The sequence below is a fragment of the Podarcis erhardii genome, assembly GCF_964252035.2.
Source record: "Podarcis erhardii genome assembly, chromosome: 3".
Taxonomy (NCBI): Eukaryota; Metazoa; Chordata; class Lepidosauria; order Squamata; family Lacertidae; genus Podarcis; species Podarcis erhardii.
Window position 1 is genome coordinate 71,231,687 of NC_138507.1, and position 27,818 is coordinate 71,259,504.

Below are 27,818 nucleotides of genomic sequence, written 5' to 3' on the forward strand. Positions count from 1 at the left end.
AACATTCACTGAACAGCAATATGTTACCAAGCCAGCTGGTCTTTTTTAACCTTTTCCCCCCTTTTAATCTTTGAATGTTCTGTGTCAACCTCATCTGCTCCCAGCTGAGATAACCTTGGATCCTGCACTATATTGGTTGTATCTTTTTACATTCCTCCTACCTTCTTGTTGAAAAATAAAATAAAATAGAACAACTGATTATAATTGACACTGAGAAATAAAACTTGGAGCAGAAATATTTTCAAGCTGTTGTCACCCATAATTCCTCTTTCTCCACCACATGCTGACACTGTAATTCAACCAAATGCAAGGTTTGATTCAGGTTGTTCTATTTTCATGTAGCTGTATATCATGTGGAAGCAGATTTATAAGAACAGGGAATACAGGATCACAAGTAGCTGAAATGGACACAATGGAAAAGGGCAATGTTAGGTTACGTTAAATAAAACAGATAGCTGTATTGCCTTCCTTTTATTGGTATTTTTAATCATAATTTTTATAGTCTTTTGAAAATAACAACAACAACAACAACAACAATTTATTTGTACCCCGCCCATCTGGCTGGGTTTCCCTAGCCACTCTGGGCGGATTCCAACAAAGACAAAAAAACACACTAAAATGTCACACATTAAAAACTTCCCTAAACAGGGCTGCCTTCAGATGTCTTCTGAATGTCAGGTAGTTGTTTATCTCTTTGACATCTGATGGGAGGGCATTCCACAGGGCAGGCGCCATTACCGAGAAGGCCCTCTGCCTGGTTCCCTGTAGCTTTGCTTCTCACAATGAGGGAACCGCCAGAAGGTCCTCGGTGCTGGACCTCAGCATCCGGGCAGAACGATGGGGGTGGAGACGCTCCTTCAGGTACACAGGACCAAGGCCGTTTAGGGCTGTTTAAAACACCAACACTTTGAATTGTGCTCAGAAACGTACTGGGAGGTCTTTCAAGACCGGTGTTATGTGGTCTCGGCGGCTGTCCCCAGTCACCAGTCTAGCTGCCGCATTCTGGATTAGTTGTGGTTTCCGGGTCACCATCAAAGGTAGCCCCACATAGAGCTCTCCTAGATGTCTTCTTGGTTGAGTAAGCAGCATATAACATTTGTTAAATGAAATAAAATAAACCATATGGGCCAGAATATTCGCATAGGCTACTCTGAATCTGCAAACCTTGCCATCTTCCTCACTCACGGCCACTTTTTGACTGCACCAGGAGATATCTCTGTTCTCTCACATCAGACTTCTATTCTTGCTTTGTGACTGGCTGTTATTTACACATCACTACAATGTGTATCCAGCCTTTCTATTGTAGATATTTAAGTTGGCCAAACTAGACGCCCCCCCAAAAATATATAATTTCATTATTAATAATAATCTAGACAAATGTTCCTAACAACAGATTTCAAGTCTTCTCACACTTTGGCATGATAATCCTCCCAAAGCCATTACAGTGGTACCTCTGGTTGCAAACGGGATCTTTTCTAGAGGCCCATTCACAACATGAGAAGAGCGCAACCTGCAGTGGCGCATTTGCGCATGCGCAGGTTGCGATTCGCCGCTTCTACGCATGACGTCATTTTGCACTTCTGCGCATGTGCAAGCGGCGAAACCTGGAAGTAACACTTTCCAGTACTTCCGGGTTGCCGCGGGATGTAACCTGAAAGAACGTAACATGAAGCAGACGTAACATGAGGTATGACTGTAAACAATAGAAGGAAATTACATACCACTCAGCACTTACTCAGACTTCCTTCTGCCTAGAGAACTGTAGACTTATAAAGCAATATGCAGTCAACCTCGTTCTCTTAGAATGGCAATGGCTCCCACCTGAGAGGTGCCAGAACTGAGTTCTGGTGAGTTCTGGCTGAAAAAAAGCACTGCTTCTTGGGAGCATCCACAGCAGCTGTCAGTCACTTGAAGTCACTTGGTACTTGACTTCACACTAGCCTTTAACAAGGCCTCTTACCAAAGGTTCACAAAGTAGTCATGTAGAAGGCTGTGTCCTGTTACAGATCTGCAGCCGGTTGCTGTTGTTCCTCTACAGTTCTTTTACACTTGCTCATTCATCTGAAATGGCTGATGCTGGAGAAATCCCTAGTGCACTATGCCAGTGTTATGTGTGATGGTTCCTGAACAAAATCCTCAGCCTCCCCAGCTCCAGTACAGATTTAAAGAAACTTTCTAAAGTACACAAAACATTTTGACTATTTCCGAGTCTGGAGAGCACAATCTTTTTCTTTCTTTTTTTCACATCACAGATATTCCTTCCCACCCCCACCCCCCTCAAATGCTCACAGCCTGGAAAAAAGCTATTTCTATTCTAATAATTCTTTCCCATTTCTATTCTTTCAGACTGTCATCTGGCATCTCAGCAGACTTCTGCCACCTGCAAGGGCAGGCAAAGTCAGACATCTCAACTCATTCATGATTGCAAAGCTTCTTACGCCGTCCAGGTGGCACATATTCCTTTTTCACATTTCTCACACATACTAAAAATGGGTGCCAGAAATGGCAAAGCTGCAAATGAGGAGGAGGAGAGGTCCTTAAAATTATCCCCTTTGCCAAAGCAAATATATACAATCATGAAATGCAGCCAATATCCTCAAATAGCAGCAAATGAAAGCGGGAAGCTATTCCTTGCAAAAAGTTCAGCCAGGAAGATTCCTCATTTTGGAGGTATGCCAGGTTTGGGATTAGCTTGTACCTGCAGGGGATGCTCTGTGCCAAGCGTAGTTGCTACTCTACCAGAGCAGAACATTATACTAACAGAACTTTCGCTGTATACTCAAGTCTTTAGCCATCTTCTAAAGCTCTACAGGATGAATCACCTCCACAGCTGTTAGAGGATTAAAACATCCTTGCACTCCAAGCTGCTTCAAAGACACACACACACACACACACACACACACACACACACACACTTCTTCAGAAAATGATTTCTAGAGTTCATTAGGCTTAAGAAACCACATGCTTAACTTGCCATTTGCCATTCCTTGTTTTCTGTTTACACTGTTTTAAGATTGCTATGATTAAAAATCTCCACTTAATGGATCAATCAGATTCTTCATTTTCCAAACAAAGTTTGTTCCATTTTAAACTAGGTGGATTTTAAGCAAACATTGTTTTTTTAAAAAAAACCAATCATTTTGTAAAAAAAAAAGTAAACCAGATTATTCATTTTAAAAAGGTTCAACTAAAGTCTGGTCTTGACTATAAAAACAACAATGGGTTTTTTTTGGGGGGAGCAGACTTCCAAGAACTATTTTTCAGGAAAAAGCAGTTCCGGAACTCACCATGAATGCCTCCCTTGTTCCCTTACAATGGCAATGGCACCCACCTGAGAGGTGCTGGAACTGAGTTCCGTTGAGTTCCAGCTAAAAAAAAAGCCCTGTGCTCAATCTTTGTCAGTTTACTCCCACCCTGAATTGTGTTTATAGTGAAGACCGAATTTTAACTCACGTATATGAGTTTTAAATTTGGGACACATTTTAAAAGGGCTTATTTTTTTAAAAAGGATGCACTATAATTGAAACTTTTAAAATAATATATATCATGCTTTAACTGATAAATAACAGTGTTGTGAGTTTTTTTTTGGGGGGGGGGGTTAGACTACATGCCTGAGTCTCTTTTAATTCTGGGTTGAGCATGGGTTCAATTGTTGGAATAGCCAGGCCAGAGTCTTGGTAATGGCTCAAAATATGGGACATTAAACCAGAAGCTTTCCTTTTGGGAATTATAGGGGCAGTGAGGAGAATTCACCCCTCCCATATCCAAGAATCTCCTGATGAGTCTTCTGATTCTCCAGAGAGGAGGGGCAGTGTTCTGCTCTCTACTTATTCTGCTCCAGCACCACATCAAAGAGTCAGTCAGTCAGTGTGTCGGGGAGAGAGAGAGACTGAGTGTTACAGATCATGTGTAGGGATAAGGTTGCTGCTAAGAGCAGCTGCAGACACTCAGTGTAGTGCAGCATTCATTTATGCTTAGACCTCATTTAGCTCTGTATATAGTTGTATAATAGTTGTAGATAGAATAAAGAAGATATTCTACAGAGCTGCTCTCCGAGTCGTTTATATGCTCTGCTAGACTCTGCTGTACTCTGCTGTGCGACGACTATCTTCTTGTTGGAGTGAATCCGGTGCTCACAACTCTAAGCTGTGAGTCCACAGCACTTTGACCTGTTCCTGTGTGGAAGCTGGTCTCTGGAAGTGCTACCCAGCTCACCTAGCCCAGTCAGGGCTGAAGTGAAATGTAGTTTCAGTTGGTGGCACTGGCTCAAGGGCGATGCTGACAGGCAGAACTACCCAAAATGTATAGAAATTTATTCATGTATGTAACTACAGTGACAAGAATGCCCCAAAATGGAAAGAAGAAGTCCTGAAGAAAGAAGAATGGATACAAAAACTTATGGAATATGCAGAAATGGTGAAACTTACCGGAAAAATAAGAAATCAGGATAACAAACTTTTTATAAAAGAATGGAAATGGTTTACTGAATATTTATGATCAAACTGTAAACAGTTAAGAACCTTGTCAGGATCATTGTAACAACCTGCAGTTTTATAAGAATATATATTTAAAGTAGATGAATAAATGAATAAGTTAAGTTAATTTGGAATATACAGGAAATATATATATATATATAGTAAATTTAAGGAACTGCAGAATGAAGGGGAAGGTAGTCGAGTTTCGAAATGTTAAAATGATTGTAAATCTATTGAAATGTATATAACTGAAAATTATAAATAAAAATGTAAAAAAAAGTATGGGACGTAAGGGTAACAAAGGATGTTGCTCTTTGAGCCAAATAAAAGGTGGGTGGGCCCCCTCCCTCACATGGCTGGTAGTTAGAAGGACAAAAAGGGGAGTTGAGGGTGTGTGTGTGTGCACACGCACGTGCTGGGCTAGAGGCAGAAGACAGGCAGATGCCTGAGAGGGAGAGAAATGTTTGATTTCTGCTTAAATCCAGGACTATGGCTATGGGAGAAACAAAATCTTCCAGGGTCAGCATGGGCCTTGGTAATACAGTGCCTTGCAAGAGGCCCAAATCTGACACCCTCCACAGTCCTCACACCATGTGCCCAGCTTTGGGAAGGTTTGAGGCTCTGTCAGGATCCTAGAGCCCTCTACCTCCTTCCCAAAGCTAGGCAAGTCCTAACTATGCTTTAGAAAGAATGGAGGATTCTAGAAGCCTGTCAAAGCCCCCTTGCCTGGTCTAAAACAGCTGAACCGACCCAGACCCTGCAACCATCATCTGAGGCCCTTCTCCATGTGCCTCCTCCACAAGAGGTCTGGAGGGTGGCAGTACCAAAACGGGCCTTTTCTACAGTTGTTCCCCATTTGTGAACACTCTCCCCAGGGAGGCTCACATGGCGCCTTTGTTACATCTCTTTAGGCGACATGCTTCTTTTTCTAGGCCTTTGGCTAATTAAACTATCTATGGCCTTTTAAACTAGGGTGTATTTTGTTTGTTTGTTACTATGGTATCTGTTTTTGTGTTTTTATATTGTAAATTACCCTGTGATCCTTGGATGAAGGGGAATAGACCATACCCTCCAATATTTATCCGATGAAAATTGGGGCATCCCATTACATAATGATAATTTTACTATTTATACCCCACACATATTATTGTGTTGCCCCAGCACTCTGGGCAGCTTCCACCATATATAAAAACATAATAAAACATTAAAAAACCCTTCCCTATACAGGAGGGGACTCTTGAGAGTCCCATGGACTGCAAGAAGATCAAACGTATCCTTTCTTAAGGAAATCAGCCCTGAGTGCTCACTGGAAGGACAGATCGTGAAGCTGAGGCTCCAATACTTTGGCCACCTCATGAGAAGAGAAGACTCCCTGGAAAAGACCCTGATGTTGGGAAAGATGGAGGGCACAAGGAGAAGGGGACGACAGAGGATGAGATGGTTGGATGGTGTTCTTGAAGCTACCAGCATGAGTTTGATCAAACTGCGGGAGGCAGTGGAGGACAGAAGTGCCTGGCGTGCTCTGGTCCATGGGGTCACAAAGAGTCGGACACAACTAAACAACAACAACAATACAGGATTGCCTTCAGATGGCTTGGGGGCTGGATAACTCCATACCCTCCAATGAAAATAGGGACATCCTAAGGAAAAGTGGGACATTCTGGGATCAAATCAGAAACTGGGATGGCTTCTCTAAATCAGGGATGTCCCTGGAAAATAGGAACACTTATAGGGTCGGATATGAAAATCGCCATCATCTTAAAGTTTCAGACAGACTCTGCAGTGTTCAAGCCAGCTAGGTTACCTCAGTCTGTGGTTTACCTTTGCCCTGACCAGGGATAGGGAAGGTTGCTATTAACTGGCTCCACCCAAGAAACTCAACATTACTAGTCTCTGTAGCACTTTGTGTAACGTGCATCACAGTGACTAGGAAAGAGCAGCAAACCAGCTGAAAAATTGACTGATAAAAAGGAAATCAACACACACACACACACACACACACACACAGAGAGAGAGAGAGAGAGAGAGAGAGAGAGAGAGAATTTGTATTCAAAGCCCACCAGATAACATTGCTGTACATTACATAACATCACTGCATATGACTTTATGCTTTGGGCTCATAAAAAAGCCTACAAATTTTGCTAGAGTGTGTGGGAACAACCATGATAATGGGGTAAGCAGCCAAGCCTAACAAGGCACATTAACTGATGAATCAGAGCATGTATTGCATCCACATGAGATTTGTTTTCAGAATATTATTTTCTTTCCCATTAGGATGACAAGTGCCTTTGCCTCCATTTCCAGATGACATCTCTTTCAGTGAAAATAAATAAAACTGTTTCCCCATTTTTTATAAGATATCGTTGCTAACTAATTTCTAAATTACTGTGCATTTTTTTTTAAAAAAAACATCACCCCTATTAGTGTACTTGTACAACATTATTCCAGAATCTTACATTTGCTCTCCAAATATATAAGCCAATTAACACATTTAGAGGTGGGTTGCCAGATTGCCTTGAGATGCCTTTAGATTCCACAGCCTAAGAGGAATATGGCTCACACTAACATCAGTGGCAAATGCAAATTTACAGGCTCCTATCTAAGTTACATCCAAAAGGCCAGAACAAACAAAAGCAAAAAAAACGCCGTAATTTTGTTTCCCTCATGAGTGAAACTGTGGGCAATCTTTGTACCATACCTTTGGTAGCACTTATCTTTCTTTCTTTCTCTCTCTCTCCCATCCCTTTTCTTTTCTCTCCTGGCCTCCTCCTCCCACAACTCCAGCTGGGACAACTCCACCCTTCACTCTGGCCAAGGAGCACCCAGCACCCAGGAACGCCATTGCTCCATAAGCTGGCCCTGGCCCTTGGACCACTCCTTGGGGGAAGGGCCTTAACTCTGCTTTGCATGCACAAGGTCCCAGGTTCAATCCCCAGCATCACCAAGTATAGCTGGGAGAGAATCTGCCATAAACTTTTGAGAGATACTGCTAGTCAGCTTAGGCAAGGCTGAGCTAGATGTACCAAGGTCTGACTCAGTATAAGGCAGCTCTCAATGGCCTATGTACATCCCTGGAGTGATATTTACAAACCAGTGACACAACACGACAACAATCACCAATACCATGCACTACAGAAACAATGCAGGACAACTTAACACTTGTGAACCTTAACTGAGGTCTGCATGGCAGTTTCCATCCTCTCATTTTTTTTTCTGCCCCCCCCCCCCCGCAAAGGAAACAAAAATGGAACACAACCAGTCACATTTATCTACTTTACAGTTGATATAAAACCTGCTACTGTTATATCTGTTTTGAGGCCTGAACTTAAGCTTCGTACTCCAATCCAACCAAAGGGCAAGTTATACTCCAGCCACAAATGTTATGTCATGTCATGAGATAAAAGCAAGCAGTACTATTTGTTCCCTTGTGACTTCTGGATTCTGCAATGCTTGGTTAATTTTAGTGACAGGTGTGTGTGTGTTGGTGTGTAATGGACTGGGTACAATCCTGAAGGTGATTATTCTGAATGTCTGAGTCTACGTGGTTTCTCTTTCAACTTTTCACGCAACCTCACAAAATGTGTGTACGTATATACATTGTTTTTGTTTTGTGTGCATGTTTGTGGATTTTAAGATGATCTGGAGAAAACGTGTTTCACTCCTGCTAGGTGGATTACACAGGAAGCTGTTTTAAACTGAGTTAAGCCAATTGTCTTAGAATTATAGAATCAGAGGATGATACAGTGGGAAGGGACCCTGAGGGTCATTTAGTCCAACTCCCTGCAATGCAGGAATCTTTTTGCCCAACATGGGACTCAAACCCACGACTCTGAGATTAAGAGTCTCATGTTCTACTGACTGAGCCAGAGCTGGGCTGTCCAGCCAGTTCTGTATTTGTCTACACTGACTGGCCGTGGTTCTCCAGGATTGTAGACTGGGGTCCCTCCCTGCCCTACATGGAGATGACTGAGGGACTGAACCTGGCACCTTCTGCCTGCAAAGCAGATGCTCTGCCTCTGCACCATGGCTCTTCCCCACTGATTGTTTCATTTCATTATGTATGAAAAGATCCTAGCAGATATGAATGATCCCTGTTTGAAGAGTGATGAAAAAATTGAGGAATTGGAACAGACAGGCAAGATACTAGATAGCTCCTTGGGAGATCGTTCACTTTGAAATGAAACTGATGTAGAGTCTAGGCAGTTACATCTGATTTTTTTTTTTGAATTTTTTTTATTTTCAGTGCAGAATCATAACAAAAATTACAAACATTGAATCCAAAATAATACTATACCCAAAAAACAACAAAACAACAACAACGGAACATACAAAAAAAAGGAAAGAAAAGGGGAAAAAAGGAAACAAAACGAAACGAAACGAAAAAGCACACATCTACAGAAAAAAAACATATCATTACGTACATAAACACAAATTGACTTCCTTCCTTTGTTCTAAGACCTCAAAAAATTTACTCTTACTGTATTGTTGTGTCTAATTAGATTACTTCCACCTTTGTACTTTTTTTTTACACCATTTTTCTTTTTCTTTAACCCTGTAAAGCATCATTCATTACATACCAATATACTTACTCCAGAACAATGTTTTTTCATATACTCTTTAGCACAACCCCATTCTTTTAATAATTTCTGGTCCAATTGTCCCCTTATGTAAGCTGTGAGTCTTGCCAGATTTATGTATTCACAAAATTTAATTTGCCAATCTTTCACTGATGGAATTCTTCTGCCTTTCCAGTTTTTAGCTATAAGCATCCTGGCAGCTGTTGTTGCATAAAGGAATACTTTCCTTTGATTTTCGGGGATATCATTTGTAATTAAACCTAAAAGGAATGCCTCCGGTTTTTTACTGAAAGATATTTTAAACATCTTTTTGAGTTCTTCATAGATTTCATTCCAGAATTGTTTAATAGGTCGGCATTCCCACCACATGTGAAACATTGTTCCTATTTCTTTTTTACATCTCCAACAGGTATTTGATTTTAATTTGTAAATTTTAGCCAATTTTACTGGAGTTAAGTACCATTGGTACACCATTTTCATAAAATTTTCTCTCATTGTATAACATGCCATGAATTTAATATCATATTTCCATAATTTCTCCCATTGGTCCAGCCGAATTACATATCCTATATCACATGCCCATTTAATCATAACTTCTTTTACTTCTTCATCCTTCAATTCCCATTCTAATAATAAATTATACATTTTTGATATATATTTTTTTGAGTTTTGTAATAATACTTTTTGTAATTTTGATTCTTCTTTTTCAAATCCTATTACTTTTTCCTGGTTGAATATTTGTGCAATTTGGTGATATTGTAACCATGTGGTACAGTATTGGGTCACCTCATCATATGGTCTTAGTTTTAATTGGCCCTGTTCTTCCTTTAGGAGCTGCTGGTATGTTGCCATTCTTCCTATAGTATTTTTCTTTTTAACCGATATTACTTCTAGCGGTGAGACCCACAATGGGGTTTTCGGTTCTAACAACCTTCTATGTCTCACCCAGACCTTGTATAATGCATTTCTAATTACATGGCTTAGAAATTCTTTATGGACTGCCACTTTGTTATAAATTAGATAGGCATGCCAACCATATCTGTTGTTCCATCCCTCCAAATCCAAAATGTCACTGTTATCCAATTTGATCCAATCCTTGATCCAAGTAAAGCATGCCGCATCGTAATATAGTCTCAGGTCTGGGAGTCCAAAACCTCCCCGCTCTTTTATGTCAGTTAATAATTTATGTTTGATCCGTGGCTTTTTGCCTTGCCATATAAACTTTGTTAGGTCCGTTTTCCATTTTTTAAAACAATCATCTTTACCTATTATGGGAATCATTTGAAAAAGGAACAGAAGTTTTGGTAAGATATTCATTTTAATAGCCGAAATTCTACCCCAGAGTGTTAATTTCAATCTTGTCCAAGTTTCCATTTCTCTTTTTGTTTCTTCCCAAATGTTTTTATAATTATCTTCAAACAAATTTATATTTTTCATTGTTATTTGTATTCCTAAATATTTCACTTTTTTTACAATTTGTTTTCTACCAGTTCCTTTTTCTCTTGATCTCCCATGTTTTTTACCATTAGTTTCGTTTTTTCTTTATTTAAAGCAAAACCTGATACCCTTCCAAAGTTTCCCATTTTTTCTAGAGCCTTTGCTATGCTTTCCTTTGGATTTTCCACCATTAAGACTGCAAATGCCCTTATTTTGTATATTTTCTCTCCTAGGGATATTCCATTTATTTCTTGATCCAATCTGATTTCTTGATTTAATATTTCCAAAACCAAAATGAATAATAAAGGTGAAAGTGGGCACCCTTCTCTGGTGCCCTTCTGTATTTTAAAATAATCAGTCGTGTCATTATTTATTATTATATTTGCTTCTTGTTGTTCATAAATTGCTTTTAGCCCTCTTGTAATTTGGTCTCCCATGTCCATCTGGTCTAAAAATATTTTTAGAAATTTCCATGATACTTTGTCAAACGCCTTTTCCGCGTCCACAAAAACAAAGGCTACCTTCTTACTTGGTTTCATGTCTAAATACTTGATTATATCAATCACTGTTCTTATACTGTCACTCATTTTCCTGCCCGGCAAGAACCCTGCCTGCTCTTTATTTATACAATCTTGCAAAACTGTCTTTAATCTTGTTGCCAATATTTGTGCATAGATCTTGTAATCATTATTTACTAATGATATTGGTCTATAATTGGTTATAAACTCTTTATTTCGTCCTTGTTTTGGGATTACTACTATGTGCGCCTGTTTCCAGGTGTTGGGAATCTTCCCGTCTTCTAGTATTCTATTTAAGAGTGTCTTCATAGGTGATAATAGTGGTTCCTCTAATTTTTTGTAATGTATTGCGGTAAGACCATCTGGGCCTGGGGATTTTCCCAGTTTCATCTTAATTATCACTTGATGAAGCTCTGTCGTGGTTATTGGGGAGTTTAGCTCTTGAATCTTTTCTTTCTTAATTTTAGGTATATCCTTTCCACATAAATACTCTTTTATTTCAACCTCTTTCTCATTTCCTGCTTTATATAGCTTATTATAATATTTTGTAAAACACTTTTTAATTTCCTCAGGATTATCTAAAGTTCTTCCCTCTTCCACTATTTTATCAATCAGTTTTTCCTTTTGTCTCTTTTTCAGTTGCCAGGCTAGCATCTTTCCGGGTTTATCTGCAAATTCGAATGACCTTTGTTTCATCCATTTAATATTGTCCTCAATTTCACTATTTAATATTGCTGAAGCCTGGGTTTGTAATATTTTTAGTTTTTGGTTTATTAATTCATTTTTTGGTTGTTTTGTTAATAATTTTTCATTTATTCCTATTTCTTTCCTTATTTGTTCTAGTTTTTGCTCTCTGTTTCTTTTCCTTATTGCACTTTGTTGTATGTAAAAGCCTCTTATGAAAGCTTTACTTGCATCCCATATTGTCCTGAAGTCTGTATCCTGTTCTTTATTTAATTCAAAAAATTCTTTCAGTAGTTCTTGTGCTTTTTTCACAATCTTTTTGAAATTTAATAATCTTTCATTAAGTCTCCATCTTTTATTAGTTTTCTTGTATTCCTTTAATTCTAATGTGACTGGGTTGTGATCTGTAATAATTTTGGTCTGTATTTCTGCTTTTTAAATTTTAGTTGTTAAGTTATTTGATACCCATATGCTGTCAATTCTGCCGGTTGATTTTTTAACTTCCGAGAAATGTGTATACTTGGTGGGTCAGGTATGACAGCCTTTGCTAGTAAACAAAAACATACCTTTCCTGAGATCCCCCCTCCCCCATTAACACAATATGGTGGTGCATAAGCCTTTGGGCTCGACACCATATAAAGTGCAAAAACGACATTTTACAACCTTCCCCTTTTCTTGGGTGTCATCAGGCCAAATCCTACCAGTTATGAGACCTCCTCTCTCAACATCCCAGATGTGCCTAGACTCAACCCAAAATATTTTTGGCCTATCCTTTCAATGGAGACAATGCTGAGCCTCACTTAGGCATGTGCCACTGAACAAAATGTAGGTCAAAATAGCTGTACAAACCACAACAGTGGTGCATAGATACAATCTGATGCAAATTGGTCCAGAGCAGTTTTCCCTGTGTATTTAAATATATGCTATGCACAGTCAAAATGTCCCTATGGCATTCTGTGTCAACCAATTCCTTTCCAACTGCAGTTGTTAAAAATCCAAATGTTTTCTCTCCTACATTTATTTAAAAAGACCACCACAGTTTGTCTTGGCCCTGAAAGGTGCTTCACAGTTTGACGACTCTCTGATTTTGTGTTCTCAATAGACAGCCACAACAGGTGGCTTATGAAGTTCTTTTGTGAGCACAGCTAGTGCATGCTTGACAAAGGACCTGGATGTTTAGACTGTCCTTTAAAAATAGCTGAGCCTCTCAAAATAGCATTGTTGATATTTTAAATTAACATTAATCAGCCTAAATTATTATATGTTGTTAATTTGTGGTTTTAATTTTGTATGTTGCATAGGAAAATGGGATAGAGATATTATGATTTTTTAAAAAAATTAAAATGATTATATTCTTCCTTTCAGTGCTGGATTGATATAATTTTGTGGTCGGAGATTAAACCATAGTTTCCAGTTTGGATGCAACAGAAAACTGTGGTTTAACAACCCTGGAAGTCTTTCATTAGAGCACAATGAGAGAAGGGGTGGGGGAAGCACAATTCTCATTCTCAGTCAAACAATGGTTTATTAGACCAAGATCATTACATACAACTCTGCCATTGATTTTTTGTAGTTTAGCAATACAATAAATACCATTCTGATGTCTCTATTTAATGCCAGAACAACTGGCTTACATGGCTGAAACTCTTATGAACCAATTAAAAATTCTGCCACCCAGTTTAGCATTATCAATGGTTTCTGTAACAAAGGACAACATCAGTGTTAATTTTGGTACTGTGTCATGACACACAGGAATAAAATTAAAGTGAAAATGACCTATCAAATTTACTTGGCAGGTGCTAATTCACTTTGATCTATCCCTGGCCATAATAATTTCACGACGGCAGAGAAACCATACATATTTATAAATGTGGGAGCAGGCGGCTGTTGTTCTGTTTGTAATTTACAGCAACAAAGAATTCATTTAGATTACCATACTTGAAGTCCCAAGGTGACTCTGTCGTGGTTACAGGCCCCCTGCTGTGCAGGATACCTAACATAATAAAGAACAAAGCAAAAACAAGGCTACATTGAGGCAGGGGCTCCTGGGTAATCAATTCAGGTATTTACAGCTGAAACAATAGTACTGTGCAAATCAGCATCATTACTACAATTTGCTGATGGGAACTCCAGGGAATTGAGCAAGTGTCTGCCTGCAAAGCAGCTGATTAATCCAAGTTACTTATGTTTGGTTAATGCATTATTGTTTCCATCATAATTAACAATAAATGAGTACTTAGGAGGGGAAATGGGTAGTCAAAAGCCCATCAAGTGGACTGACAGTGCAGCTCTATCTCCCCACCCTCTACACTGACCATTACATGTGTATAAATTAGAAAACAAACAACATCCTTCACACTTGGGGCTGCTGTTGAGAAGCTCATTCACAGTGCAGTGCAGTCCACTCCACCCTGTGCTGCACTGGACTTGCCTGAGTCATAATCACTGACAGCTTTATACATGTTCAGAGGAAACTCAGTAACAGCTTAAGTGAACCAGACATTTCCTAAAGGGGGGATCCTTGATGTCTCAAGCCAGCAAGTGCAGATGCCTGTAAGGATGTATGTATCAGCCTGTTTCTACCCTGCAACAGATTTATTTATGTTCATTCATGTCCATTCCATCTGGTTCCTGCATTTATCTCCAAATTCTTGGTTTTTAAAAATCTATAAATAGGTATTTAAATAACAATTTTACCATAATGTACACATCTCTAAAATACATTTTCTCCTAAAATACACATGTTGGTACTTTGATCTGAGAAGTTTGCTACCTTAGTCCAGTAGGTGCAGATCAGGTCAGTTCACACAGGAATTCACAGAAATCAACTTATTCAAGAAGCCTTACATGCACAAGCACAAGCACACCCATACCCACACCCACCCACAATTCCATTTCAATTTCTTCTCCCTCAGAAAAGCATCTGTTTTGGCTCCAGAGAATATGTGATACATAACATGAAAGGTACTATGCTTTTTTTTAGTCGATTTATTTTAATCAATACATGCTTTCAAAGTTATGTCAAACTATTTGCAGCACAAAAAATAAAGGTCCCTGGGTGTAATGCTGGCACTCTTTCAAAATGGCTATGATATCAGCAGTGAAATGTAGGATTAAGCCTTCTCGTTTCTCTTCAGCATGAATTCCCCAGGCAAGGAGGAGGTTGGCTAGATGCTGGTTAACCACCTCTGGTTAAAAGGAAATTTGTGGTAGATGTAAATTACCATTTTGCCACACATCTGTCCTTAATGTGTGGTAATAGTTTTCTTATCATTTGGTAGGATAAATTATGGCAGGACTGCAGACCGAATATTGAGGAATTCTGGACCTGTTTGCCTCATGGTTAGTATCATCCATACTGTTGTTTAATGTGGATAGTAAACTTCCTGTACATCCATTAATTTCCTGTTGTCCATATGCTGTTCTCCAAATCACTGCCTTCCTACAAATTCCCCTCCCACAGTCTGGATTTTCACATACCAGGGATATTCTAAAAAGGAGACGCGTGAGAAAATCCAAATTAGTGGAGGGGAAAGTGTGGAAAGGCAGTGATTTAGAGGAGAACACCATATGGAGAACAGGAAATTAATGGATGTACAGGAAGTTTACTATCCACATTAAACAACAGTATGGATGAGCTCATAATCAACATCCATAGCAATGCAGTAATCAACCATGGTTAGAACTGGTGAGAAAGGAGAATGAATGTTGGACAGGGACTGGGAATATGGAGTGGGAAATCCCAGAGCCCACTTCCAAATCTTCCAGCCATGGGTAAAACATCCCTGCACAAGCTCCTGCAATGGGTCTCTGAAGCTTATATGCTACTATGTGAAGAAAAACTATACTGGCAAAGAGATCTTACTGGGCCTATTTTCTAGCAAGCTAGAAAACAACAGATTGTGTGTGATCTCCCAAAAATTAGAATCTCGTATGGTCGCCTTTCCAATTCACACAACTGTCTCCAGTGGCATGCACTGAAAAAATATATTTCACAAACCAAATAAAAATAAGGAATTAAAAAATCTAGATAAGGTTGAATCAAGATGCATTTCAGTCCTCTGATGGCCTCACTGCACTTCTTCCTCCAGTCAAAAACTATCAATTGCATTTCAAATGAAGCTTCCCCCACCCCTTTCAAATGAAGCTAAGACAGCACAGTCTGAAATCTCCTGGTGTGCTGGGATGCAGGAGTGCCTTGAAGCCAAGGTGGAAGCTAGATTATTTGCATGCAGTGTGAAAGTTACAATACACTGATTTGCAAGCTGTTGAAAAAACATGAAGGAATTAATTCTTCTCTGCAGTCTGTCTCTCTTCATTTCCCAACATAAAATTCAACACAAGCTTAGGTTTGAAAACAAAGTGAACAAGAATAGAGGCTAGGAAGTTCTTTGGTATTCTATTAACAGTGGCACAACGTCAGTGAAATGAGAAATGGTTAAAACATGGCATTGAGAGCTGAAGCCTACCAGGAAAATGTCAGTAAATTTTATCAGGGTTTGAGGCTACATCTGAATCTAACCATCATATGGCAATCATTCAGAAAGAAGAAGCCGCAATACTACCACAACAACTCTGGAGACCTATTGCATTTGAGACAGGGCTCTTGGGAGTGCTGTGTGGAAGCAAGATGAAAGATCTCCTCTGTGAGGAACTGGTGAAAACTGGGAATGTCACTTCTGATCCTCCTCCTTTGTTCAACACTCTCTGGCTGATTATACGTAGATAAAACTGAGACTGTGCACTGACATCATAATAGCAGCAAGGTTCAAAGAAGAAAGAGATGGACAATGACATCCACAGGTCCAAAGCATGTTCATGGGCTTTCTGTATAATTCTCTAGCAGGAGCTCCCCAAATGACTCATTCATATGAGTTCCCAAGTTTTGCAGCATCTTGCAGAATAATGATCCTCTTCCTTACCCTCAAAAATCCACAGTCAATCTAAACATTGTCTAGAACAAATTTAGGTTTCCTAGAGGCTCACAGGTCCTGCATTTTAGCCCGAAAGTCTGCACCTGACAACAGAACTGAATTTAGATATTTGGGTTAATTTTCTTGACATCAGCTGGTTGGATGTCAAATCAATCTGCCCCCCCCCCCCAAATCAGATTGTGGTCAATTCGTTTGTATTTATATTCCAAGTCACAAAACTGATTTTTCTTATTATCAAAGAGCTGAAAATATAACTCTGTATACCAGTTAAACCTGTCCAGTTTAGATGATACTCTTAGAGAACGCATTAGCACCTCTAAAGCACTTACCGGAAGTGAACACAGTGAGACTTATTGCTGAAGGATTAGGTGGCATATCAAATCAAATCAAATCCTTGGTCTTGCTATGAGACTCCTGAGGCCAATTAGAATTCTGTCACATGAGCTTCCATTTAATGTTCTGATCATGCTGCTACAAAGCCTGCCCACAGATCTTCATCAAGCTCTATCAATTCCAACATAAACTACAGTAACTAACTGACGAGACTGCAGTTTAGTATCTATCTGGTGCTTTACAGCAGGGAAGGGGGGGAGATGTACACAATTACCGACCCTTGCATGAGCCTGTCTTGTACCAACCTTGTTCTCTCTTCCTGAACATCCTTTTTTATTCTACTTGACTGTCTGGGTCATTATGAAAAGATAAAAAAAAGATTAAGATCACTATCCACTTGGATAGATAGTATTTTCTCTTGGGCTACCTTGAAAACTTTTCAAATGAGTACTGAGGCTATTTAATAAACATTATACACAAATGTGTTGGAAGTAATGACACAAAGTAACCTCTTCTGTATCTAAACAAAAGTCATATACAGTGAGAGAAGTTGGGAACCCTTTCCAAAAGCGCATCTGAAGATCAAAGAATGAAATATTTACAGCAGGGAATACTGTACGTATATAACATTATTTCAACTGAACTAGGGGCAAACGTTTGTCAACAGTTCTTCTATACCAAGTCAAATTTAGCCCCAAGCCACCATGTTAGGCACCATCAAACTTTTATACTATGAGCAAGATTCCTGAGGAGTGTGAAGTGAATTTACACATACTCTGACAAACAGAGAAAGGCTGTAAATAAAATATGGCCTCAGATTAAGTAGTAGATTCCAAATGCTCTCTGCCTCCAGGGTTATAGAATTAACTCCAGTTTCAAGGGTCAAGTGATGGACTGGGAAGACCTAAAGCAGCAGTGTGGCTGAAACTAAGGAGGCATGGATCCAATCAGCCCCCTGGATAAGAAACTGCTGGGAATCTCATGTAAAAGAAGCATAATAAACAAATATAGCAACAAAATAAAATACAACAAAACAATAGGTTCAAAATCATGGAGTCAAATTATTAAAATGCAGTCTGAAGTAACAATGAACAGAGCAATGTCACAAATACAAGGTTGTTGGTTTTGTTTTTTTTAAATGAGACTGGAATTCACCCAAGGAGAACTGTTGTCTCAGCAGCATGCTGAGGTCCCATGAATGCTACTTGGTCAAGATTTGCTGTTCAACCTGCCTCTCCTGAGCTCTGTTTTACAAACAACCATTGCCCAATTATGTTGTGACTTGTTCCAACAATGTGAAGATGATAAGGACTGCATTGGGCAGGGTGTGTGTGTCGTAAGTCAGATAAAGCCAAATTCCCTGGCCTGAACAATCATTGAAGTTGAGGGCAATATCTCCCAAAGCATTACCTCCTCCTCTTTTGACACTTTCTCTGAGTCGGGGTTGAGGGGATTGAGACCAGAGAAAACAACTATTAGTGTCAAGAAAATCCTCCAAAATTTAAATAATGACTTACTTTAAAAGTAAAGGGACCCCTGACCGTTAAATCCAGTCACAGATGACTCTGGGGTTGCAGCCCTCATCTCACTTTACTGGCCGAGGGAGCTGGCGTTTGTCCGCAGACAGCTTCTGGGTCATGTGGCCAGCATGACTAAACCGCTTCTGGTGAACCAGAGGAGCGCACAGAAACGCCATTTACCTTCCAACCGGAGCAGTACCTATTTATCTACTTGCACTTTGACATGCTTTCGAACTGCTAGGTTGGCAGGAGCAGGGACCGAGCAACGGGAGCTCACCCCATCGTGGGGATTCGAACTGCTGACCTTCTGATCAGCAAGCCCTAGGCTCTGTGGTTTAGACCACAGCACCACCCGCATCCTAGTGACTTACTTTACTTCATTGTATTTCATGATTTTTTTAGTTCTCTCCCTATATATATATATATATATATTTGCTTTCGTAGATTTTCACGGGTACAGGAATGCAGGTTTTGGTGTCCTCGGGTGTCTTCCCGTGTAAAAGTTGGGGTGTCTAGGCGACGTTTCGACGAGGTCTCACTCGTCATCTTCAGGCTGGTGCTTTCGGCTTCTTGTTACTGGAACAGGCTCTGTTCCAGTAACAAGAAGCCGAAAGCACCAGCCTGAAGATGACGAGTGAGACCTCGTCGAAACGTCGCCTAGACACCCCAACTTTTACACGGGAAGACACCCGAGGACACCAAAACCTGCATATATATATATATATATATATATATATATATATATATATATATTAAAAAACAACTATCATGAAAGTTTCTTAACTTTCAAAATGTATACAGAGTTAAAAGGAGAAACAAAACTGCCATTTTCCAAAGTTGATGTGAAATTACCTTTTTCTATAAGGCAGTATTGAAGATACTGTGAAGAACACAGAGGTGCACCTGGATGCAGATAAAGATTGCTCATCAGCATGCAACAGTCCCTCCCTCCTTTTAAGTTTATTTTCAAATGCTGAGTGGGGAAAAGGGAGAGGGGTAACACTGTCAATCAAACTCTCAAATGAATCTGAGTACCAGAGTGCTGAGGTAGGAGAAAGAAATACAATTACAGACCATAAAGTACATTCAATCAGCAATTCTATGGTGTAGAAGTGGAAGATATTGTTATTCCTAACATTAGCACTAGGAAAAAGTACAGTAAACTAAAAACAATTTTGCCATTTTCAATTTATGCTTTTGAGTAAAAGTGAGATTCCAATCTATTTTGGTGACTATGAATACTGAACCAGGGCCAATAGGTATTCTGAACGCATTAATCAAGAGTAAAAGAGTGTGGCTTTTGAGTACAAAGGTGTGTTCCTTACACAGAAATGCTGAGCAGCATCTTTGTTTTGGTGTGCTTGGCATGAGAGAGCTATAATGCATGTTTCCTCAGTAGTGCACAGGGACCCACTATCTTTTAGAGAGAACACACAGACCCGCTCAGCAGTGTAACTTTCCTTGCCTAATTGGCTCAACTAAATCCTCCTCCCTCGCAGCTGGTTGCTGTAGCAACACGTTGGGATTCTGCAAGTCCCAGCATTCCATAGCACTGACTACAGACATCCAATCACATGTCTGGCACTCACCTTCCATTTACAAGGTCACCTTGTTCAGAAAGTAAGTGGAATACTCTTTCTTTTTGTATAGATCTGGAGCTCACTGAAGAGTACATCTAAGCATCATGAGGGGGTGTTTCATAACAAGAAGATTACAGTCTGAGAAACATTACTGGGGGGGTTATGTATTGATCTACTGCTCTTCTACACCTCTTCACTCAAATAGGATAAAGGACCCCATACATTGAATCCCCAGAGAATTGAAACAAAGGTATCCTAGGAGGAATGTGGGATGCAACATGAACACAGTCACCCATTTTCCCATATAAAATATGTCAACTGAAAATAAAAATCAGATGAATGAAGGATTATGTCTTGTGCAGAAACTGTTGTTTTTAAACTAGAGAACCAAGTTAATCACTCCTGGCAACTTGTAATAGTAGGACATAAAAAGAGCAGGAGGACTTGTTTATCATGGGCTGTGGAAACTGCGTGTCCCAGAACAACAACAACAACAAAAATTCTCCTCCTCCTCCTCCTCCTCATCCCACCCTTCACCCTAATGCTCCAGGGTAGGGTACAGCAATTTAATAGCACAATGTTAAAAACAGTTTAAAACAATTTACCGTTCCAAAGGTCGATGATTAAAATCCCCGCAATGGGCTGAGCTCCCGTTGTTTGGTCCCAACTCCTGACCATCTAACAGTTTGAAAGCACGTCAAAGTGCAAGTAGATAAATAGGTACCGCTTCAGCGGAAAGGTAAATGACATTTCTGTGCACTGCTCTTGTTCGCCAGAAGCGACTTAGTCATGCTGGCCACATGACCCAGAAGCTGTCTGCGGACAAACGCTGGCTCCCTCGGCCTATAGAACGAGATGAGCGCCGCAACCCTAGAATCGTCTGCGACTGGACCTAACAGTCTGGGGTACCTTACCTTTACTACAAACATAGGTCGGGGGGGGTCAAAGGTCAAGGCAAAGAAGTGCATCTTCAGCATTTACTGAAAACTTTATGTTGTGAACCAACCTAAAATCTACGGTTGAAGGGCAGTATACTAAACAAACAAACAAACAAAGTGAAGTTGCCAGACAGATGCTCTTTTGTGGGCAGAGTGTTCCACAATTTAGGGGCTGCCACAGAGAATGTTCTCTCATGGGCCATCCCCTTGAGGGTGGTGGAACTATCAGGAGGGCACATGTTGTTCTGGTCCTGTATTGCCTTATGAAGCACCTGGATCTTACTACAGGAAACCTATTGTGAGTTGACTCATACCTGTGTGTTATGTACATCAGTAGCTGGAGAATGGGCTAAACAAGGAGAAGGGCCATCTTCTAACACCCTGAGCACCCTTATGCTGGTTCAACATCTTATGCTAGAGGTCCCCGTCCCCCCCAGCGTGGTGCTACAGTAAGACTGAACAGCATGAGACTTTGGGTTTCCTATTCTACATTCGGTACTTTAACATGATGAACAAGAGAGAAATGTTAATTCACTACCATGTTAAGCTGTCCACCAGCAGGTACTGTAAGACATCTGCAGTTATTTTGGAACCTGAGATGCTTGGTGAGGATAAAATAACCTGGTATTAAAGTAGGACTGAACTGCCAGTCCAATGAGCTTTGAATGGGATCAGTGATATATTGTGCTTCACTTCCAGCAGCAAAATGTTTGGGGTCAATTCTGGTTCATATTGCATGACCTTGAATCTACACAAACATCGCACCTTTAGGTGAAAACACTGAATGCGTGGATCAGGCTATGAGCTCCCCCCCCCCCCCAATCTTACTGTTGTTCCAATATCTATGAAACACAGCACCATGGAACATTGCTAAAGTGAAAAGCTGGAATAAGATGCCAGAAGACAGCAAAACACTTTTTTTATATCATCACAGCAGATAGTGGAAACTCATTTAAAGTCATAATTCTCCTTGCTATCCCCTTTCCTCACTTTCCCTAACCTTGCTGTCTAAGTTTCTTTCAGAGAATTAGAAGCACAGATAGGGTGAAAGGGATTTCAAAGGTTTTTCTAGACTCTCTGCTGGCTCTTTTTTCATGAGCTTAAGAACTATTTGGTAATGAAGGAAGCAATATTTTTCACTTTTCCTTTAGACAAGAGAACAAAATAAAATAAAAGAGCAACATAAAAGCAAGGGGCACATGGACACCGGATTCTGTCTTTCAAGCAGCCCACTCCCCCCATCCCACATCTCACATATCTGAAGAAGCATTTCATTTATTGTGACACATTGTAATAATGCATTTGAAAATCTAAGCTCAACATACAAGGCAGAGCCAGCTCATAGCTGGTTTAAACTAAGTGAGAACATTACTCAAAGGAAGAAAACTTCACCTTCTTAAAAAATGAATTACAGGGCGTACTAATTTAAGATTCTCTAGGAAATATTTCTAGCTATTATCTATGCTCAAATAACATCCAGGCTAGATTATGATAAGCAACATACATCTGGCTGCTTTTGAAAAGTGTCCAGCAATTGCAACTACTGTAGAAATCAGTCCACTGTATCCTTGCAATAACCCTGTGGGGTAGGTTTGGATGAGAGGCTATGACTGGCTTCAGGTCACCCAGTGGACTCCACAGCCAAGTAGGAATAGTGGTGGTTGACAAGGAAAAGTAGGTATAAAAGGAGAATTCCTGGATGCCAAGACCCAAGTTTGAGGCAAGTACTCTTTGGTTAAAACCACAAAATATACAGCAAAGTAAAGCATGAAAATATAGGCTGTTAGACTTTTAAGATATGCCCCTGTGATTCCCTTCCAAAGTTCCCCTCTTCCCCCAGCATAGAAAAAGACCACACGTTTAGTAAGTTAAAAATGATTTACTTACTAACCCTTCAAAGATTCATGTGCTTTTCCATGCATCAGTCAGAAAGCATAAACAGTAAAACTTGGCTTAGTTACAATGGTGAAAGTTAATAAATTATTGGTATAGGAACTCAAGAAAGGCTTGTAAGAGCCATGCAGCTAAGCTGCAACAACCAGCTTAGCTTCTTCACACACTGAACTTCTCTGGTAGACTTGGGGAACAAAGACTTGATTACCTAGTCCAGGGGTCTGCAACCTTTAAGACAAAAAGAGCCACTTGGACCCGTTTCCGAAGAAAGAAAAACTGGGAGCCGCAAAACTCGTCATTATAAAAATAACTTTTTTGTCACTTTTTTATTTTCTTTGTTTGACCCCTCAGAATTACTCCTCCTCATAGAAATAAACGTTAAATTAACAAGTTACCTTTTTTTGTGTGTGTGTTCTTCACTCCCCTTCAAAACAGTGACCAGCGTACATGCCCCCTTTCAATGCAGTGACCAGCGTACATGCCCCTTACAATGTAGCGGGTGGGCGGGAAGGTGACGTCAGGACGGTGCGTGACTAGCGCACGCACCGCCCCCATGCGACGTCGCAGCCAGTACAGTGCCCGCCACAGTGGGGAGTGTCGGGGCGCACAATGTGCCTCCTCCCCTCGCTAGTATCCGCCCTGGAGCTGCGGCAAAGGTGTAAAAGAGCCACATGCGGCTCCGGAGCCGCGGGTTGCAGACCCCTGACCTAGTCCTCAAAGTGAGCTACTCCTGGCAGGACAGCTTACGCTATGGTATTAACCCCTCAATTAGACTTAAACATGTTGGTTATATGAGGCTGGTCTCCCAAGTCCTGGTCTGACACTCTAGTCACTATACCACCCTGGCTCTCATACTTGATTCCAAGTGGAAGGGCAAAATCTGTAAATGAGAGGGAGCCTTTGATGAATGGAACTAACTTCTGACTAACAGACCCAATTACTATAATGCACTCTATCTGGGGCTGTCCTTAGATGTGGTCCAGAAGCTGCAGCTGGAGCAGAATGTGGCAGCTAGGCTGCTAACTAGAGCGACCTATCAACAGCACATCACACCTGCACAGAGGGATCTGAGCAAGCTGTCAATATGCTACCATACCAGGTTGAAAGTTTTAATATTGGTCTATAAGGACCTTAGCAACTTAGAACCAGGGTAGCTGAAAGATTGTCTTAACTCCACAAACTAGTTCAGTCACTATAGTAATCAGGGGAGGAGCTTCTTGTAGTCCCACATGGCCCCAAGGTCAGAACTATGGTGACATGTAGCAGGCCTTTTAGTGTAGCAGCTCCAATATTAAAAAGCTCCCTTCTGGTGGCATTTCATCACCCACTGAAGACATTTTATTCTTCTACCAGATTTTCCAAGATGGATTATCCTGGCCTGGTTGCTGTTCATTTGGGAATAGTATATCATTTTAGTAGGGTCCTCCCCCCCAAAAAATCTGATTATTCATATATTGTATCGCATGCTGCTTTTGAAATTCTTTTGAATATAAATGAGCTAATAAACTTTCTAAATTTCTTAACATATATATATATGGATAAATCAGCTCAATATTAAGCACTCCGTGGAATTTCCATTTTAATATACTTTCCAGCTGATTGCACAAAAGCAATGCCTCAGCAGCACTGGAGTCTTCTACTGTAGAAGCAGACAACCATTATTATACAGACTATTATTCACATATGTGCCAATAAAAAGTTAAAATGTACCAAGTGAAGTGGGTGACCCCCCCCCGAAAGGGCCTTTTTAACAGTGGCACCCCTGTTATGGAATAGCCTGGCATCATCTGTGTAGTAGACTTTTCCTCAAGTAGATAAAGGCCTTCTTGTTCACTCCAGCCATTTAAGACAGTATGGGCCACTGTTTTTAAAACATGTTTAACTTGGGAGGTGCAATAAGCTTTGATGTATTCAAACAGTGGTACACACCTTACCCCTTTTAATGGTTTTATGCTTTAATTTGCATTTCATTTGTGTTTCCTATTTATTAGGAGCACTTTTTACTTTTAATATTTCACATGTCATAAATGTTCCACAAAAAGCAAAAAAAGAGCACATATTAGGAAACTGTGTTATGCTGAGCCCAGACCATTGATCCATGCAGCTCAGGATTGTCTACACTGATTGGCAGTGGCCCTTCAGGATTTCAAGCAGGCATCTCTAAGTTTTACCTGGAGATGCCCAGGGTTGAACCTAAGGCTTTCAGAATGAAAAGCAGAGATGCTCTATACTTGGTTTATGGCCCTTTCCGCTTAATCCTTAGGATGCATACATGACAAAGATTAACTTTGGTCTGTGATCAATGGAACCAACCATGGTTCAATAAGCACAACTTAAGAGTCTTGGAAATCAACCTGCAAGATAAGTCATGATCCGTTTACAATAAAATACTTAATCCAAGTAAGGATGCTTGTGGTGCCTCATCTTTGGAACCACAACCCAAATTTAGCCCAAAGCAAAATCTAAAACAAACAAAACTTCTGAGGCATTTCAAAAGATGCTACAATAGTTTCAACACAACTAGCAATTTTTCTCTAGGGGGTCTCTGATCTCTAGCCCACTCCTTTGTATTCTTCTACAGTGTTCCTCCTTCATCTCATTACTATGACAGAAAGGGATTATGAATGAGAATAGAGAAAGAAAGCCAAAGCTGTGTGAAAATCATGCAATAAAAGCCATCTTAAGAACAAATTAGTGTTTCAGGATTGCTAATTAAATCTTCCCAAATATGTTAGATACAGACTTCGTCAGTAAATCTGTTTTGTTCCTTGTCTTTGGACTCATTGACCAATACAAAGAAAATGGGAAACCATCACGATTTAACATCTGATTTAATTTACTAGTCTTGTGATGGAACTACTAAATAGAACTGTTGAATTGTGTTCTGGGGTTTATACCAAACTGTGAACTAAAAGAGAAGATGAAATTGTTTGATCTGAAGCCACCACAAAGTTCTGATGATGTAGAAAAGAAGAATCATATATTCATATATATACATTGCAATCTTGAAAGTAAAAGTCAAAAGAAATATTTATCTCTGTTATGCCTAGGGAAATTAATGCCAAGGAAAAAATACTTAGTGCATACTTCTAAAAAGTCTGATAATAAAGTTCTTTACACCAGGCATAATCCTTTCAGAGTTTCCATTTATTTCAAATGGAGAAGTTAAGTGCTTAAACTTCATCTTATAAAATACATGGATGGAACTGAAAAATGTTTTTGGTTGTTGTTTTTTTTTCTTGAGCATGCCTGAAATTCTAATTTCATTAAGTGATTTTTAAAAACATTCCACAAAACACCATATCTATTGCAGAACAGCATATCTATCAATATAAAACTATTATATTAGCCTGCTGTTGAAAATGGAGCATTTATCGTGAAAGAAAAATTCTACTTGGTTACTAGTTTTGTTAATTCTGAAAACATTAAAATAATTGGACTGCTGCTAGTAAGAAATTAAGGGCCTTCACACAGAATTTGCTGTAATAGATCCCCTTCCCCATTGTATTTATTTTATTTTATTGGGGGGTGGGGTGCTCAAAGTCTGCCCAAAGTCAGGAGCTTGGTTTTACAAAAGATTTCCATCCACCGCAAGGTGCAAATGTAGCCAAGGGGGAGTGCAGGTCAATGCATAATGAACTAGTTTATCTCTGCTTAGCCTAACTGAGTCAAACTGTCCCTTGATTCTTACATGATATGCTTTCAGTTTAGAAACCATATAGAACTTGAAATGCACCATTACTAGGGCATCAAAAGCTAGTTTCTGGATGCTTCTGACCAAATGGGGGTCCATACACATTATGATTTACCACACAGCCTCACCGAAGGAGTGACTTTTAAAAAAATGTTCCAATTGTCATACACATGGCAGACCAATAATGGGGTAAGAGAGCCCATCTTGCCAAATCGTTTGGCCCACTGTCAGCTGGTAACTACTGAAGCTGGTGGGATGGTGAACTTCTCAGACAAAAGCATTAGAGGGAAAAAGTTGGACACTGTGAAATTTCACATTTCTAGGAGTCAGCATCAAATACCTTGATAGAGCTGTATTTTTTTGGTTCTGCTTGTACCAAGAGAGATGACCTAATGACCAGCCTCCTCTGTTTTGGCCACTGCACTGACTTGTGGATTCCTCTGTTCCAGCAGTAAAATTCAGAAATCCTCACACAAGAGCAAATTGACCAGCTTCACAGCGATAACATTTCTCTAAGACACAGTGCAGACTGCATTGCTTCCTGCAAAGCTCTTTAATTGTCTGGCTCTGTTTCCTGCCAGATGCTTGGCGATATTGTAGCACAGGCCACAGAGAATATGCCTTGAGGGAAGAAACTGAATTTGCTGTGTTGTTTCTCTTCTAAGAAAACAGTAGTAGGAAAACCCAGAAACATCCATTAAGAAAATACCAATGTATGTGACTTGCAGGAAAAAAAGCTGGTCCTTTTTTGTCACTTTGATATTTGGACAAAAAAATTGTGTGTGCTCGCCCGTGTACACAAAGAGAGAATTCTTAATGGAAAACCCTACTGAGTGCAAACCTACCCCCTACTGACATCAACATTTGCTAAAGTCTAAAATGCTCCAAAATAATTAGAGATGATATTTAAGTTATGTAAAACTAGCTTTTGAAGTCTGCAAAAAGTGCTGTAGCACGTTAGAGAATGCCTGCAAGATTCTAATTTGGGGAACTGAATGCGTAGCACGTCTAATTCTCTCAGTCAAAATCCACAAGGGACATCAGCCAATGTACAGTTAGTTTAGGACGATGATCCTGGGTTCCGTGCAAGTTCTGCCACAATGTTCTCAGTCACTTGTGTCATAACTGGGCTCTAGATTCAGGGGTAGGCAAGGAGACACTTCACATACTTTTGGTTATGTTCTCACCAAGCCAGCGAGGACAGACAGTTGCTTGCACAAGAGCTTCCAACAACT

The 27,818-nt window shown here is 40.0% G+C and overlaps 1 protein-coding gene across 3 annotated transcripts in view; it reads right to left on the reverse strand.

Annotated features, from left to right (window-relative positions):
• Window positions 1-27,818, reverse strand: part of PRKN (parkin RBR E3 ubiquitin protein ligase) — a 643,936-nt gene that overhangs the window by 278,175 nt on the left and 337,943 nt on the right. For 2 of the 3 annotated variants that reach the window (XM_081855184.1, XM_081855182.1), the window contains exon 7: window positions 13,625-13,684. The exons of the other annotated variant lie outside the window; for it this stretch is intronic. In XM_081855184.1, the coding sequence (XP_081711310.1) occupies window positions 13,625-13,684 (60 nt within the window). The remainder of the gene's footprint in view (window positions 1-13,624; window positions 13,685-27,818) is intronic. 3 annotated transcript variants of the gene reach the window in all.